This window comes from Notamacropus eugenii, chromosome 2 (assembly GCF_028372415.1).
Source record: "Notamacropus eugenii isolate mMacEug1 chromosome 2, mMacEug1.pri_v2, whole genome shotgun sequence".
NCBI classification, from domain to species: Eukaryota; Metazoa; Chordata; class Mammalia; order Diprotodontia; family Macropodidae; genus Notamacropus; species Notamacropus eugenii.
The window spans coordinates 435,788,872-435,806,907 of NC_092873.1; the positions used below are offsets into that span (position 1 = coordinate 435,788,872).

The window sequence follows — 18,036 nt, forward strand, 5'->3', positions numbered from 1 at the left end:
GTACTGTCTATGAGATGAGAATGGGGATATAGCAGGACCTGGGAAGAGAAGTGCTATCATGTACTTAGAATGTAAGTCAGTGATCATGATGAATTCTTAGACAAATTCATAAAGGTTCATAACCCAAAAGGACACACTTATCACCCTTTGTTATATGATCATCACACCTTCTTAATTGTAGTACTGTCCCTTCTCCATCTGTAAGATATGCCATTTGAGTTGATTTTTCCAGCAGTGGGGAAGTATTTTCTTTGTTTCATGAGTTGTCATGGCCAACAACTGGGCAGCCTACTGGCTATGAGCCTCTCCACCCTTAACTGGACTCAGTCTTTGAAAAGGAGAATGTTGGCTACCATGCTCTAACCTGCCTCCCTTTGCAACCAAGGGCAAACATTTGAAAACCAGCTGGTCCAAGCAAAGGGTATATAACCAGTGATTGGGCTGCATGGCTCATACAAGGATTATCCACAGCGTTGAGGCTCATTAAAACAGGGTTCTTACTAACTGAGCTAATCAAATTCAGACACTGATGTATGAATATACACACACAGGTGCTCATGTACATAGAACCAGAGACAAACATGTACAGATGAAAAGATATACATGTACCTTATGTGATGTACATTGTACCCACATGTATTCATGACACAAAAAACAAAGGACAGAGTCACCAACACATGGGCATAAGACATATTCACATACAGTCTCAAGAGACTTCAAAAATGATCTAGTCCAACCTCATTGCTAAACATAGGAATCCCCTCTACATGACCAATAATGAAGAATTTTAGCACTGTGGCAAATACCACATTGGAAACAAACAGCATGGAACAGGTGCTTACCGTTGAGGTGGAGGAAGGGAGAGAAGACTGCCCCTTGATGGGCAGGCAAGAGTCTTCGTGTGAGGCCAGGGCTGGGGAGGCTGTTACACAGATAGGGGGCAAGACAGGATGGGGTAGAAACTCACCCTGAAGCACCATCAGTTAGAACTTATTTAAAAAGAATTCTTTTTGCTCATTAAGTGCTAAGTCCTGTTGATTCTATGCTGCTAAAGACTACTAGGGAATCTGTGACCTCAAGACCACATGTGGCCCTATAGGTCCTCAAGTGCAGCCCTTTGACTGAATTTAAAGTTGACAAAACAAATTCTTTTATTAAGGGGATAGACTCTATACCTTCCAAATTTAGTGTCTTAAGATAAAATCTTGATGACTTCGCCTTATTTATGGATCTGCCTTTTTTAACGAGCGGGTTAAAAGCACGAAGTCAAATGCCAAGAACCACATGCCCAATGGGCAAGGCTTGTGTTATATCTTGGGTGAGATTTGTGAATTGTGCCTCTGTGATACTGTCCCCAAGAGGGCTTGAACCTTTTCTATAATGAATGTGGTTTAGACAACGTCACGTATAAACACACCTCTTGACCAGAGAGGACAGAACCTCCAGGCATTAATTAACATTTTGTACATTCAGAAAAAAAAACAATATTGAGAAATCCATCAGGCTCCTGCATGTTGTGTCCTATCTTTGACTAGTACCCGTCCTGCAATACTCAGGAGGATCTGCCACTTTATTATTGACATGGATGTTCCCTCTAATGAAGCATGTTGAAGACCATCCATACTTGCTCTACCAGTTAGGCCCTCCCATAGTTCCACTGCAGGGGTTTTGCCTCATGGACTGGGAGCTTTCCTCTCATTCACCTGATAGCATGAATATAAATGGAGCATGAGAGTTATTCAGACCAGGCACTGGAAAAGTGGCTGACCATCCATCCTACTTGCAGCTTGGGTTCTTCAGACAAATACAGAGACTAGTAGATATTAGCCCAACAGTACAGGAGGCACTCATCTCTAGGAGAAAGACAAGAACAGATTTATCCTGACTATAACAGTTTTCTCCAGTCCTGTCCCCACCTTGTTTTCATCACATCCATAAACCCCCTTCCCCCACCTCCCAGCTGGAGCTGCTATCCTCATTAGGTTCATGACATTAGATGGACACAGCTCTGGAGTTGGCAGAAATGGAACAGAATAAGACTGAAGATAAGCACCCTGGCTCCCATTCTTGGTTTTTCTCTTATATAGAGTTGGTTACTACTCTATTGATTGGAAAGGGAGAGCGAACGGGGGCCATCAGAACCCAAACTGAAAAAGTGAGTGTGTCAAACATGGGAGATGCTTAATAATTTTAAAATGCATTTAACAGTCATTCAATAAACATTTATTAAGCACCAGCTTGTTCAAAGAACTGTGCTGAGCACTGGAGGTGATAGAAAGTTTAGAAAAGATAATATTTCTCCCTTCATGAAGCTTTTAGTCTAATAGGGGAATTGGACCTAAACACAGATAACTACAATAAAAAACATTACATGATATAATTGAGATTCAAAACCAAGTACTCTGTGAAGTACCAGACTTTCTAGTCACAGCTCTACCAGAGGGGAAGGGGAGAAAAGAGGGGGCTTTTCAGACATAAAAAAAGTGTGAGCAAAGGGACAGAGGTGAAATAACGGTAGTTCAGGGGACAAGTCTGGAAGATTTGGTTGGTATCAGTTTGTAAGCATTCATGCCCAAAAAAGGTATTTGAATTTTATTTGAAAATCTCTTCCCCAATTGATAAATGGTCAAAGGATATGAACAGGCAATTTTCAGAGGAAGAAATTAAAGCTATCTATAATCATATGAAAAAATGCTCTAAATCACTATTGGTTAGAGAGATGCAAATCAAAACAACTCTGAGGTACCACATCACACCTATAAGATTGGCAAACATGACAGAACAAGAAAATGATAAATGCTGGAGAGGATGTGGGAGAGTTGGAACACTAATTCATTGTTGGTGGAGCTGTGAGCGCATCCAACCATTCTGGAGAGCAATTTGGAACTATGCCCAAAGGGCTACAAAAATGTGCATACCCTTTGACCCAGCAATATCGCTACTAGGACTATATCCCCAAGAGATCATAAAAATGGGAAAGGGTCCCACATGTACAAAAATATTTATAGCAGCACTCTATGTAGTTGCCAAAAACTGGAAGTCAGGGGGATGTCCATCAATTGGGGAATGGCTGATTAAATTATGGTATATGAATGTAATGGAGTACTATTGTGCCATAAGAAATGATGAACAAGAAGACTTCAGAGAGGCCTGGAAGGACTTATATGACCTGATGCTGAGTGAAAGGAGCAGAACCAGGAGAACTTTATGCACAGCAACAACCACAGTGTGTGAGAGTTTTTTCTGGTAGACTTAGATTTTTGTAATAACACAAGAACTTCTGAAAAAAAAAAAATCCCAATGGTGGACCTCAAGGCAAAATGCCTTCCACACTCAGAGAGAGAAATATGGAAGTCACTCACATAATGTAGCAGATCATGTTTGTGTATGTGTATCTGTTTGTGTATCATGTTCTGATTTGTTATACGGATTCTTTCATTTATCTTAGTCTGACTACATAGCATGACTATAGTGAAAATATACTCAATAGGAAAGTATATGTAGAATCTAGTCGTGGGGAGGGAGGGAGGTAGTGGGGGGTGGGTGGGGAGGGATAAAATCGCAATTGTATGGCAGTGATTGTTAAACATTGAAAAAATAAAAAAAATAAAAAAAATGTTCACCACAAAAAAAAAAAAAAAAAAAGAAAGAAAATCTCTAAATATTATTTGTTATATAAGATGACTCCCTGGAAGGGAGAGAAGGAAGGATGCTGGGTGAAATTCTGGTGATATAAAAAAATATATTTTTAAAAACAAAATGAATATTGAGAAATTATAAAGAATAAGCCTGACCCAAAAGAAGAATTATTCAAAGACATCTTTCACATAATTCCCCTCTTTTTGGATCTAGGAAGTCCACGGGTGCGGAACATTGTTTATACTGTCAGATTTTTATCAGTATGTTGGTTTTAGTTGATTTTGCTCATTTTCCTTATCTTTTATAGCTCTCTGTTGAGTAGAAAGATGGGATACAGAAGGAACTCTAGGTGACAAAGGCACAATAATCAATAAAATCTCTCTGAATTATTATACATAAAAAATAAATTCATTAAACATTTTTGAGCTTAGGAATAACATGATCACATCCATGAGACACAACAAAAAAGACTATTCTTGCAGCCCTATGAATGAAGGATGAGACTAGAGAATGGAAGATTACATGGCCATTAATGAAGTCCTATGATATTAGTTATACTTGGATGGTGGCAATGGGAACAGAAAAAAAATGGGATTAATTTGAAGAGGAATGTGGAAGTAGAATTAACAGGACTTGGTTAACTGACCAAATGTGTGATGTGAGGAAGAAAGACCAGTAGAAAATAATCACAACCTTTCACGCAGAATAATAAAGTCAGGAGGACAAATAGCTTTGGGAGAGGGGCGGAAAGGATAATATGTTCGACTTTGGCTATGTTGAGTTGGAATTATCTTGTCCTTACTTAATTATCCCTGCTGTATGCCACTCCCCCATAGAATATAAACTCCTTGAAAGTAAGGACTGTTTCCTTTTTCGTCTTTGATTCCCTCTCCTCCAAGTGCCTCCCCACCTTATAAACGTTTATTGAATGGCTGAACTGAACTGAGGTGCTGGTGGGAGGTGGTAGTGGACACGTCCTGCTGGCGCTTGGACATTCAAGATTGGAGATTTAGAGCAAAGGTCAGGGCTGGAGATTTGGATTAGATTTAAATTGGTTAAAATGAGCTGAAACCCAGTGGCAAGCTCCTTGAACGAAGGCAAGAGTGGCAACAGCTTGGGGTCAACAGAGAGGGTACAATTGCCATCTTGTCCCCCTCCCACTACAGCTTCACGCCTTGTCAGTCATCAGGTGGTTTCGGGGAGGATAGGTTCAGTGAAGATAAGTGAGTGTTCGGACCGACTAGCTCCGGAGATCCCGGCCCCCAGAGAAGCAGCAGCATCTCCAAGGTCCGTCCACAGCCAGGTTCACTCCCAGTCAGGCTGGCACAGGTCCCTCCCAGGAAGTGATAAGTGAGATTAGCTCCAGAACACTAGTCACTCTCAAGTAAAAAGTGAAATGCCCCCTGTCCCTCCATTTCTGGTGGCCGCAAAGCTAGGGTTTTCTATTTTGTAATGGATTTCTTGTTTGTTTTTTAAATATTCCTTCCCCCTCTCCCATTTGCCATCACTTCAAAAACAAGACTGTGGAGTGGCAAGGGCTTCTCTCTGAGGCAGGAAGCTTTGGGCATGGTTGTGGAGGTGCGATGACTCTGCCAGGCTGGCTAGAAAAGGAGAGGAGGGTGTCTAATTCGGGTCAAGGTGAGGAGGGCAGCCACCCTTACTGGGTTCAAGAAGTTCGGAGCGAAGTTTCCTCTAGGGAAGGGACTCATTCTGGGGAAGAAATCTGCAGGGTATATTAGGCTGACCTGCCTGCCGGCCGGAAGCTCATCCTCCGGCCCTGGCCCAGGAGGCTCCCGGCTTCGTTCTGCCACTCGGGCCCTGGCAGCTAGACGTTGAAGCTGCCCGGGGTTTACACGGAGGGAGCCACGACCAGTCCTCCCCAAGCGAGGAAGTAACTTCCCCACTCCCCCGCAGGGCCAAAAGATGGGAGTCCAGGCAAGGCCGGAGAATTCTTGGAATCGGGGGACCCTCGGCGGGGGAGGGGCGGGGAGAGGAGGGAGGAGGTGGAGCGGGGGTGGGGCGGAGGCCGGACAGCGTATGCCCCTCCCCCAACCTGACCAAGCTTCCCGGGGGGCGTAAGGGAAGCCGGGGAGGGGGCGGCGGGGGGGGCTCAGTCCTCGCCCCCCGCCCCCGAGCTCCGGGTTTCTGGCGCTAGAAGCCCGCTGCAAACCCAGCGAGCCCATCCACCACCAAGGCAGCTTTCTTCTGGCAGAGGGGCGGGCGCTTCCTCGGCCTCCCGCCCCTGGCCCCTGGCCCTTGGCCCCCGGGCCCCGGCCCATGCCTCCGGCTCGTGATGTCACAGTCCCCCCCGGACCGAGCGTTCCAGCCCCGGCTCGCAGTGGTCCGGCTGAGAAGAAGGAGATCGCTCGGGGGAGCTGGCTCGTGAGTCATGGACTCCTGGCTCCTCCTCTACCACTCCCACTCCCTGGCCGGCCCCCCCCAGCAGGGCTAGCGTTCGCTCCTCGGGCTCCGAGGGGGTGGGGCTGCTGGGAATGGCTGTGCGCCCTTCTCCTCCTCTGCCCGGCTCCCTATTTTACCTGAAGAGGCAAAGATCTTGCCCACAGTGCACATGGGGCATGGAGGAGAAGGCAGCGGCGCCGTCGGGGGCCAGCGGGGCCGGCCGGGAGCTGCCAGGCCCCCGGAGGATATCTGCGGTCCAGTACTTCAATACTGCAGTGGACCACAATCACATCCTTCCCGGAGCCCTCCGGCTCATCCAGGAGCTGCGCCCGCACTGGAAGCCCGAGCAAGTTAAGACCAAGGTACGCGGGCGGAGGAAGGCGCAGGCTGGGCGGCGGAGGGGCAGAGCGGATCCGAGGGGCTCGGGGGGGCGGAGGCCCCCAACCCCGTCCTTCCGCACCCCCCCTCCGCGGGCCGGCCAGGGGAGGGAGAAGCAACACGTTTCTGGGGATGAGGAGGCTGGAGAAGGGGACTGGGGCTGATCCGGAGAGGAGGCGGGGATGCTGCTGGGCTGCTGCGCGTGTGTCGGAGCTACTCGAGAGCTTCTCTGCGGGAGGCACGGGGTGGGAGCTGGTGGATTTTTTTTTTTTAATTTGGTTGGGGAGAGCAGAGGAAATACAGGGTTTACTCCATCTTCAGTGGATGGGATTTCTCCATTCCTTCCTCTCTCTCTCTCTCTCTCTCTCTCTCTCTCTCTCTCTCTCTCTCTCTCTCTCTCTCTCTCTCTCTCTCTCTCACACACACACACACACACACACACACACACGCACACGCACACGCATACATACACACTCACACACGCGCACACACGCACACACCACGCCCCCTCTTGCTTGTTTCTGCCATGCTCTGTAGGAGAGGGTTCCTTCCATTGCTTGGGGATGCCATCCTTGCTCGATCGTATCTGGTGTGCCTGGCATATATATCGGGTATAGAGGACTAACTTTTTCAGGGAACCCCAATTGCACTCCCCAAACCCGTAGTATTTTCCATCCAAAGATCATAGGCCCAAGGTTTTTGCCTTGTCTTCTTAACTGAGTACTCTCAGAAACCAGCGGTAGAGATTCCTAGCTATACCTCCCTGAGCAAGACACACAATCTCCCTAAGATTAGGTTGGCTTCACCAACCTTCCAAACTCATAGGCAAAGTCACATACAAGGAGAGGAGTGGAAGGTGAAGGGAGGAGCCCCCAATAGAGTATAGGAAGCCTCTTACCCAAGATTCTCCAGCTGACACATCTTTACTCCAGAAAAAGGTATCACCTGTGTGCACACACCCCATTCCACCTCAGGGCCTGCTCATTGGGAGAAGAACATCCAATCTTCCCCAAGAGGAATGGTAAAGGCTGGTTTCTTTCGACTTCTGTGGCAGGACCCTGTACCAGTGGTAATGTGAGAACATTGATCAAGGAGTGGAAGGTGGGGAGAGGAGTCAGCCATAGCCCCCAGTGGAGCATATGATGACTTCTACCCAAGTAGAGCCAGAGTGACTCTTTAGCTGACACATCTTTTCTCCAGGAAAGGGCATCACCCGCATACACACACCCCATTCCACTTCAGGGCCTGCTTGGTGAGAGGAGAATGTCCAATCTTCCCAGCAGGAATAGTAAGGGCTGAGTTGCTCTGACTTGTTTCATAGGATTGCAGGACACTATATTCCAGTGGTTATGTTGGAACATTGACCAAAGATTGGAAGCTGCTATGAGGGTCTGAGGTGGACTATGGAAAGTGACATTCCGGAATGGGGAGAACTTCTGTGTATGCCAGCATATTTTATGTGTGTTCATTTAGAGAAAATAGATAACGTACACACAGTGGAAAGAGCACTGACCTCAGAGTTTGGAGACTTGGTTGGGTTCTTCTAGCCCTGACTCTACCATTAACTCAGTGGCCTTAGGCCAATAACGATGTCTCTGAGCATCAGTTTCCTCTTCTGTAAAATGAGTAAGTTGCCATGATCTCTTAGGTTTCTTCTAACTCTAAATGTTCTTATTCCGTGAAGTACCTAAATTCTGTGCTATTCTGTGTGCCTTACTTCCCTCTTCATAATCTTGATGAGATCAGTCCCTGTGGGCCACCTGGGTGACCTTGGGAATAATTGCCTTTTCTTCACCTAAAACAAAGAGCAGGTGTCTTATTGATAATCCGGTGACATTGCTCCCTGCTTTAGACAACCAGCTGAGTAAAGGGTAATAATAGTATTCGATAGCACTTTAAGGCTGACCCTGAGATTCTCTCCATCCACCCTACGAGGTAGGTAGTACAAATAATTTTTTTCTCCATTTTACAGATGAGGAAAGTGACACACTCAGGTTAATATCATATAGCCAGCGTGTCAGGGTTCGGATTTGAGCACAAAGCTTCTGAGTTCAAGGCTAGCATTCTTTTAGCCCTATTTGAGAGAGGCCTGAAGGGACTGAAGGGACTGCTGCTTTGCTTCCTCTTGTTTGTCTTTGTTTGTCTTTGAGCTAACTTGAAGGAAGAAATTCATTTGGGGATAAAGGAGAGGAATAAGAACCTAACCTCTACCTAACCCCAAAACTCTCTTCATCCTAAGGTCCAAACTCTGTGGAAGAACCAGCCAGCATTGAAGATAAAGTAGTCAGTCTGCCATTTTTATAGGCTCAGTCATGGTCACCTGGCACAGCTGAGGCACTGGAAGAAAAAGCAAAGAGACTGATTGGGTTTGGGGAAAAGTGGAGAGGGCACTGGTGGGAAGGGAATACCCAGTGGATTTTTTTTTTTTTGGAACATCTGGGAGAGTTATAGTGATTAGTCTCCACAAAAGTCCTACTCTGGTCCCTCATCATGGCCTGAAGGTGACTCTAGGTTCTCAAAGGCTGTGACAGCAGGAAACAAGCTCTGGCAGATTCTCCTAAGCTGAAAAGGCTTTCAAGTATGAGCCCCAACATAGACTGTATTTACTGTCTGAGGACTGTCCTAGCTAAGCTAAGAAAGGCTCAATGGAAAAAAAAAAAAGTTGACTACCGGGGAATGTATTATTTTGGCCACAGCACCTCAAAAAACAAAATAAACCATTCAGTAACTACGAAGGCAGGGAGAGAATACAATTCATATCAATTGGGAGGAATACCCATACTGACCAAATCCTGGATCTTTTGGAAAATCTGAAATAGCAATGTTGATGTAAACTCTATTCCCATTAGCACACAAATTAACAGTGACTCCAGTGGAACTCTGAGTTGGGATGATGGGGCTGAGAAATCCAGCAGTCCTTCTCCCATCCCGCTGAGTTCTCCTCCCTCCTTTCCTTAATTGTATAGCGCTTCACTGATGGCATCACCAACAAGCTGGTGGCCTGCTTTGTGGAAGATGACATGAGGGACGCAGTGCTGGTCCGTGTCTATGGGGAGCGGACAGAACTTCTGGTTGACCGAGAGAATGAGGTCAGGAACTTCCAGCTCCTTCGGGCCCATGGCTGTGCACCCAAACTCTATTGTACCTTCCAAAATGGCTTGTGCTATGAGTTTCTCCCAGGCATGGCTTTGGGGCCCGAGCATATCGTCGAACCCCGGCTCTTCAGGTGAGACGGGCTCAGAAGTCCAGGGAGAGGTTGGGTAAAATTTGTATTGGTAGTGGGGAACTACTGGGCTCAGAGATTGTATATTTATAATACACTTCTGTCTGGTCCCATCTTAGGCCGCTGGAGTTGTAAGCTCTTGCCAACTTCTTGGCCAACAGGGCAGGTTCAGGGATATGGAGGAGAGGAGAGTAGAATGAGGGAGAAATTGATAAAAGAACCCTGCTTTCTTATGTATATTTTGTTTGAGTCACTGCAAAAGGCAAGGAGTTCTAGGAAAGGAAGATTGCATTCCAACCTCAGCCTAGTCTAACCTTACCCATATCCCTCTAAAAACCTTAGAAATGACTCACTCATTCAACATTTTCTTTCAGCAAATATTTTATTGAGTGTCCACGATGCACTAGACTTTATATCCAAATCCCTAGAGTGCTTGAGGTTTCTCTCCCCTCCCTTCCCTTGCCACTGGCCCAGGTATGTATGGAAATTGGGACCCATCCCAGAACTGGTATGTACTGCAATTGAGTTCTACCTGTGAAGGGTGACACAACTCCTTCCAAGCTGGGCTTCTCTCTGGATCCCTGGGCCTGGGGATTTTGGGAGCTGTGGACTTACCTCCACAAAACCCAGATGCTTGTACTTAATTATTTCAAGCCCAGATATAAGCTACTACTGGGCAAAGGATCCTATAGAAAGGGGGCTAGGAGATGCTCTTAAGCAAGCTCCTCCCCACTATTCCATTAAACCCAATGCTAAAAGAGAAGCTGGGAAAGGTTGCAAAGGAGGAACCTGAGTTCTCCCCAATGCATACCCAGGTGACCTCACCCAAAGATCTGGTGAGAAGAGTAGCTTAGTTAGGTAAGCCATCAGGCATTGCTAAGAGGCAGTATGGTCTAATGATTTTAGAATCTGGGTTCTAATTCCAGTTTTGCACTTCACTCCTTATCACTCCCACCATGTCAAGTCCCTTCTTTCACTCTCTTGCCCCGGGCTGGGCATTTTCTTTCCCTCTCTGGCTCTTAATTTCTGTAGTAAAATGAAGGTGTTAATTGCCAGGGTTCCTCATCTCTAAATTCTATCATTCCTAGATCCTTTGTGGGGTGGGTTTTGGGGCAACAAAATCTATGCAATCTGGAGAGTTGGTCCTGGGAGCTCCTGGGGCCTTGGGTATGAGGAATGATTGGGGAGGTATGGCAACCTGCTAGTTACAGACCAAGAGACACACATGTGCAAGTCTCTCTCTGCCAATCATTTGGGTGAACTGAGAAAACATACAAGCCATGGAAGGGGCTTCCCTACCCTCTTCTTTGAGAAGGATACCTCTGTGAGGGTAACTGGTAACTGATCGATCATAGGGTACCAGAGAATTACAAATGTGTGCAAAGAATTTCTTTAGAAAATCACCCATGAGGGAGAGAGCCAGTGAAAGTTGTTTTCACCTCTTCAACCCCACCCCTGCCTTAAAGTTGAGGGCTAAGAACAGGAGGGCCTGACTGGTACACGGGAACAGGGAGTATAGTAATTCCTGAACCTGGCCCTGTTCACTTACGTTGGGGCCAGGGTGGGGGGTGGTAGAAAGCTGCCGGGAGCCTTTTCCATGCATCCCTCCCAGCTCTGCATCAGGAACTCAAGCAGAGCAGAAACCTACCGCTCCCACCCCTACCTGGGAAGACAATTGCTGTCTGTCATCCCTGATGAGAGAGATTACAGTTGTCAGAAAGGCTAGAGAAAGGATTTAGGTTAGCTAGCAGGAAGAACTTTCCTCTTTGAGAGGCAGAAAATCACAAGGAGCGGCATGCCAGTGCTAGTCAGGACCAGCTAGGCCTCCCCCTTCCAGGATCTTTCCCCAGAGACACCTGTCTCTGGGTCAGGATGGATCCACCTGCCTGGAGGCAGGAGAAGAAAGAGGAGGACCCCCCAGACGTGCTGGTCACCTGGGGAGACCTCTTTCTCTGCCTGCCCAGGCTTTATAGCTCCAAAAATGCTGAGTGCAGATGTCACCCTCATTGCTATTCCAGACAAGAGCTCCATTGATATTCAAGGAAACGCTCTGTGTAGAATCTTCCTCTGGGAAGGGAGATGGGGAAGAGCTGTGTTTTCAGGTCTGTTCCTCTGGCCCCGTGGGAGAGGAGCCCTGGCCCTGCTTTTCTCCTCCCACCCTGAGGCCTCCTTCTCCACCTCCAAAGCTGGCCTTGATCTCTCTAACCCTCCAAGTCTACCCCTCCCTCCCCCACCTTTTCTACTGTACACAGAGAGAGATGGATGGGAGGGGGAGGGCAGCAGAGGAGGTGGCCTCCCCCTCAGAATGCCCAGGGTTGCCCCCTTTGCCTCTGGAGGGCACTGTCAACTCTGCCTCTTCCTGGAGCCAGGCACAGAGCGGGAGGGGTGGGGTTGGGGGGCAAGACAACAACATGGTAACAAGGTTTCGAACAGCAAATGCCTTTGTTGTGCTCAGCCGTGATTATTATCCAAGCAACAGGCAAAGGCAGAGAAGCAGAATGTTGGAGGCTTGAGGGGTAGTGTGTGTGGGGGGGGGATTGAAATGATAGAGGGGGATGGGCCCTAGAGCTGCAGGGAGAGCATGGTGGTACCCAAAGGGATCCTAACTGTCTGGCAGGGCCCCAGGCTTTAGGGTGGGAAGTCTTTCCCCCTGCTCCCCTCCGGCTCTTCTCAGTCCAGCTTTCCCCCTCTTCTGCTGTTTCCTGCAGCCCTCTCCCTCCCAGGACCTTGGATCAAATCCACAATAGAGCTCGCAATAAGAACGTGGGCTTGTTGTGTGTCCTTGGCATCCTGATGCCAACATCAACTCCCTTTGGCCAAGGAGAGCCTGCCTTGGGCCTACCTCCCTGCCTTGGCCAGCCTGATAAGAGGCGGGCACTTCCTGCCTGATACCCCTCCCTTGGAATGAAGCATGCGTGCAGATTCCCCAATGCCAAGTCCCCTCTTCAGCCTCTCCCCTCACCCACTTGTTGCCCATTCTGTTCTTATGTGAGGCTGGATAGAGAGTCATTATAATGATAATATTTCACATTCATGTAGTGCCTACAAAGCATTACTCATATATGTATATACGTATATATGTACCTATATAACTTTACATGTGTTATCTCATTAGATTCTCATGACATGCCCATGGCAAATAAGTGACTGTCTTTTATTATGTACAGAAGAGGAACTAAGGCTCAAACCCAAGTCTCCTGCCTTCAGATCTAGTGCTCACACTGTACCAGACAGTCTTGTTGTGTTTGGGCCCTGACCACATGGGCAGTACTCACTAGCGACTACTATCACCATTTTGCAGATGAGGAAACTGAGACCCAGAGAGATAAAGTGACAATGGGGGCACATAGCTATTAGATCCAGGTCTTCTGGTGCCTAAGTCCAGCATTCTTTTTACAGTAATAACAATAACAATAGCCACTTACTATGGGTCAGGAACTATTACAAATATTATCTCATTTGATTTTTACAACAACCCTGAGATGTAGGTGCTAGCCCATTTTACAAATTTGGACACAAGAAGCAGAGAAAAGGGACTTGCCCACGGTCATGAAGCTAGTTACTGTCTGAGGCTGGATTTAAAGTCAGGTCCTCCTGACTCCAGGCCTGGTGGTCTATCCACTGCACTATCCAACTGCCTACTATATGGCATTGGGCAAGTAAGTTATTTAGCCTTGCTGACATTAATTTTCCCATTTGTAAAATTGTATTAATGATAACTAAATCTCCAACCTCACAGGGTTGTCATGAGAAACAAACTTTGCAAACCTTAAGGTAACACATAAGTAATTTAAACTGTTTTTATGAGTCCAAATCCAACGGTTTTCTAGTACACCATCCTGGGTGCCTTGAATCCATGTAAGGTGGTGAGGGAAGAATGATGACAGGTTGAAGGACTGAGAAGAAAAGAGTTACTGAATGAAAAAAAAAATGACTGCCCTGAATCCTGGCCCTACTCCTAGTATTAGAGCAGGGAGGGGCCTTAGAGATTATTCAACCCAACCCCTTCATTTTATAGCTGAAAAAACTGAGCCACCAAAGGGCACTTTGGTTGCCATTAAATGGTGCATCTAAAGATTCCTTCCTCTTTCCTGGTTCCAACTTTGGAGATGAAATGGGACCTCAAGCCTGAAGTTCCAGTTTATTTTTCTGTCTTGCAAAAGTTCAAGGTCCTCTTGTTTCAAATAGCAAGTGGCAGGGCATCCCTAATGCTTTTCTCTTTCTGGTTCAGGAGGTAATGGGGTGGGATGGGGAGGAGTGGCATGGGGGTATCAGAGTATGAATGATGTCCCTGGTGACCCTCATATTTGTGCTTTACCATAGGCTGATTGCCTGGGAAATGGCAAAAATCCACGCCATCCATGCCAACGGCTGTCTGCCCAAACCTGGCCTGTGGTCCAAAATGTACAGATATTTCACTCTTGTCAAGGAATCTTTCAACCCCAGGTAAAAGAGGAGCTGCGGTCAGGAACCCCTGTCCTACTTTCTGCAAGTTAGGTCTGGCTTAGACTTCTTACCCTGGAGTTGGAAAATTAGAGCCTAAAACCCCAGAAGAAAGACAACAACCCTGGACCATAGATCCAGAGCTGGCAGGGACCTGAGCCCTAGTGAGGTTAAGTAATTTGCCTCAGTTTGTAGAGGTAGGTAGTAAAGCCTCAGAAATGAGGTGCCAACTCTCATTTCCAGATATTTTCCACACTTCTCCTTTGAGTTCAGAGGCTGTTTGTTTATTTTTTGCTAGGGGTAAGTGGATCAGAGAGACCAAATTCCTGTTACGCTCTTGATCGACTGATGGCCTAAATCTTTTTGATTTCTAGAACACTTTTCTGTTCCAAGGTCTTTCACCCCTGTCTGGTGAAATGCTATCTGGTTTCATGTCTTCTGAGTAAGATTGAGAAGGTCAGAGAAGGGATCTCCTATTTTACCCAAGAGGAAATAGAGGTTGAGACAATTTGGTCAAGGGACTTGTCCAAGGTTCCTTACACAAAGAGTCTGTGATTGAACCCAGGTCTCCTGAAGGGCTTTTCCTTCCACTGATCACCTAGATAAGAGCCTATGACAGTAGATTGGGGAATGAAGCAGGATTGGGATCCTTGAGTCAGTAACTATTCTCTTCCTTTTAGAACTTGTCTACCTGCACAGGCTGATCATCATCCCACCTCCAGGCTGTAGACCCTACCCATCTCAGACAAATAACTAACTCTCTTTTCCTTTCCCCTCTCTAGGGAAGGAAGTACCACTATCCATCTGCCATATCCCACCCGTCCTTGAGAGTCCTTCAGTTTTTTAAATCCTTCCCTAATTTTCCCTATTCCATAACCTGAGGCTCCTACTAATCCCCGCCCAGACCTAGTTGTCTTCATCCCTACCTCCTACCACCTGCAGAGAAGGGTTGAAAGAGTCTTCCTTTTCGTCCAGGACTACAGCCTCCTCTTTTGTCCCTTCCCACATTTATATAGTTAAGACTTAGAAACACTTTCCTTACAATAACCCTGTGAATTAGGTAGTACAAATGTTGTTATCTCCCATTTTACAGATGAGAAAACAGAGGGCCAAAGAAATGAAATATTTTGATAGCCCATGGTCACACAGCTTGCAAGTGATGGAGACTGGACCTGACCCAGTTCTCTCAGGTCTTTCTATCTAGGTCCAGCTTTGTCCCCACTGTACTGCATTACCTCTCATAGCTCCGTGTCCAGTCCATGTGAGCTCAGGCTCTTTGACACAAAGGGACAAAGAAGAGATGGGGCCGGGGGAGAGAGACATTATGAGAGTTGGGGAAAGAATCATTAATGCCATTCCCACTGTGACTTTCTCCCAGCCTCCAACCAGAGCATCCCACTTAATCATTACAAGCACTTATTTAGGGACATTTAGTGTTGGGTGACCTTGAAATGTCACTGTTGGAACAATCGTAGCCTCCATCTCTCTTCTCTTGTCCTTGTATGTCTCCTATTTCCAATGCCCTTTCATCCTATTAATGGGGCACTGAAAGAGCCCTTTCCCACCTCCCCAAATGACTAGAAAAGAATGATGATAGCAAATGTTCGAAGTAGTGCTTAAACTTTTGCAAAGAACTTTTGTTCTTGAAACCATGGAATGTCAACATTAAAATAGAACTTGGAGATCATTTAGCCCCCTCCCTTTTGAAATTTTAGAATGCAATGTAGAGAGGTAAGAATAAAATAAGGAGTTTGCATTTTATTCTGGATGCAGTGAGGAACCCTTGGAGCAGGAGAGTTACCTGATAAAAAGGGTGATGTAGGAGGACTAATTTGGCCTTGGTGTATAGGACAGATTGGAAGGAATGAGAGACTGAAGTCAGGAAAACTAGCCAAGAGGCTATTCAGTAGGTCAGAAGAGAACAGATATCAAAGGTCTGAGTTCAGTTCAATTCAACAAGCAATAATTAAGTTTCTTGTATGATTAAGGCCTTGAGCTGGATGTCCTGTGGGATATAGAGGTTTAAAATGATATAGGACCCCCTTTTGAAGTATTAATGGGGGACGGTGACAAGTACACAAATAATTATGATACAGGGGAAATCAAGACAAGGGCAAATGGGAGGGCCAGGCAGACAGCGGGTAGAATTAAGCTAGCGAGGGGACAAGGGATACGGGCAGGAAGGGACTAATTGGAGAAACATCTCAGAGCTATATAAACACAATGTAGCTACTGGTTGATAGGGATGGGGAGGGCAAAGAGAAGGTGACTTGACCTGAATTTTTGAACCATAGTGACTGGGAAGAATGGTGATTCTGTTAATAAGAACTTAAGAATTCAGGGGGAGGCTCCAGCCCAGGAATGTGGTGAGGTTTTGCTTTTGACAGGGGTCATGCAGGCAGGCATCAGCTCAAACACAAAGGAGAATCCATCCGTTGTAGGGACAGAGGCTCCTCTCCTCTGCAGCTTCCTTCACTTAGCTTCTTTGGGTTCAAAGGTAAGAACAGGTCTCGTGACCTTGAGGTTCCCCTTGGAATATCTCCAATTCCTTGTGCAGGAGGAGTGCCAAAAACTTTATCACCTTTTGTAGCTTCTTTCTTCTTCTGCCCCTCTCAACCCTCCCCTGGCTGTAAGAGTAATATTTTTCCACTCAGTGTGTTATTGTGGTGGTGATGGATACTAAAGTTGCCAATCCTACAGCCTTCAAATAGATGTGAAAAGGTCAAGATGGAAGAGGGTAGGCACTTGAGCCAGTGTTTCCAAATGCTGACCAGAGAAGAGACAGGGCCAGCTCCCCCAGAACTTCAGTTTCTTCCTTCCATCTTCCTTCCACCAAGTACGTGTGTATGTGTGTTTTGGGGGGGGGGGGGGGGGCGGCGCTAGAGACCCTGTGATTCCAAATACCTTCTATAGTAAGCCTAATGTTCTGTATTCTAAAAGCATCTGTCCAGGGCTGGGGAAGGGGGCAGAGAGCAATAATGACTTGATATCTCTGGATGCTTGGTCCAGTGACTTGCCTTCTGGGGATGCGGCATCCTCAAGAGGTCATTGTACCATAGAGAGAGTCCAGAAGATCAGGTCTCTAAATCCTCCCTCCCTTTCTTCTTGTGCTGAACCAAGTTGGAAGATAAACACAAATAAACAGATCTATGAATCAAAGAAGGACTGTGCTTAGCCTCACTTACCCAAGCCTCCTCCCCTTCACCGATTGGTTCACTGAACTTTACTGGGATTGGGCCAAATGTTTGGTTTTTACACTGTACACAAACCAATGTGCTTTTCTAGGATCCAGAGTTCAGACCATCCAGCCCATTCAAACCCAATCCAATCTCGAAATGATCAAACAAGAAGGAACTGTTCTAGGTTATTTATGAAATTGACCCACCTCATCCATTAGACCTAAGGGAACCTAACTGACATCATTATCCCTGTATCCCAAGAAGTGTTCAAGGATGGTTGTTTGGGTCTCTGTTCTCTGTACAATAAGGGAGTTGGATTAGATGACATCTAAGGTCCCTTTCAACTCTAGTATGAATGAATATTCAACAAATTCAATTCAATTGAACAAACATTTATTAATGACCTATCTGCAAGGCCTTGTGAATAGGCACTGGGGTAACAAGGATAAAAGATGATAGGGTCTCTGACCTCAAGAAGCTTATATCCTAACTGGAAGGAATATGGCAAATGCACAGATAAGTATATATGATCTGGCAAAAGAGAAATCCAAAATGCTCTAGGTAAATTTGAGATGAGAGAAAACACTTTCACCTCGGAGGAAGATGGAAGGCATCATGGAGGAGTTGGCATCTGAGTCATTAAGCAAGAGAGAGAGGGAGATAAAATATACTGAGAAGCAGGCTCCTCTCCCCTCATCGCTGGTCCATTTAGGACTAGCCTAGAGCAGTGTTTCTTTTTCACTGGAGCAGGGCAGTGTATCATTAGAGTTAGGC

At 46.4% G+C, this 18,036-nt stretch overlaps 1 protein-coding gene across 2 annotated transcripts in view; it reads left to right on the plus strand.

Annotated features, from left to right (window-relative positions):
* The first annotated feature begins 6,023 nt into the window (after positions 1-6,023).
* Positions 6,024-18,036, plus strand: part of ETNK2 (ethanolamine kinase 2) — a 30,004-nt gene continuing 17,991 nt past the window's right edge. The window contains exons 1-3 of one of the 2 annotated variants that reach the window (XM_072648127.1): positions 6,024-6,401; positions 9,384-9,643; positions 13,964-14,086. In XM_072648127.1, the coding sequence (XP_072504228.1) occupies positions 6,132-6,401; positions 9,384-9,643; positions 13,964-14,086 (653 nt within the window). In that variant the 5' untranslated portion in view covers positions 6,024-6,131. The remainder of the gene's footprint in view (positions 6,402-9,383; positions 9,644-13,963; positions 14,087-18,036) is intronic. The other variant, XM_072648128.1, reaches the window with a different exon arrangement.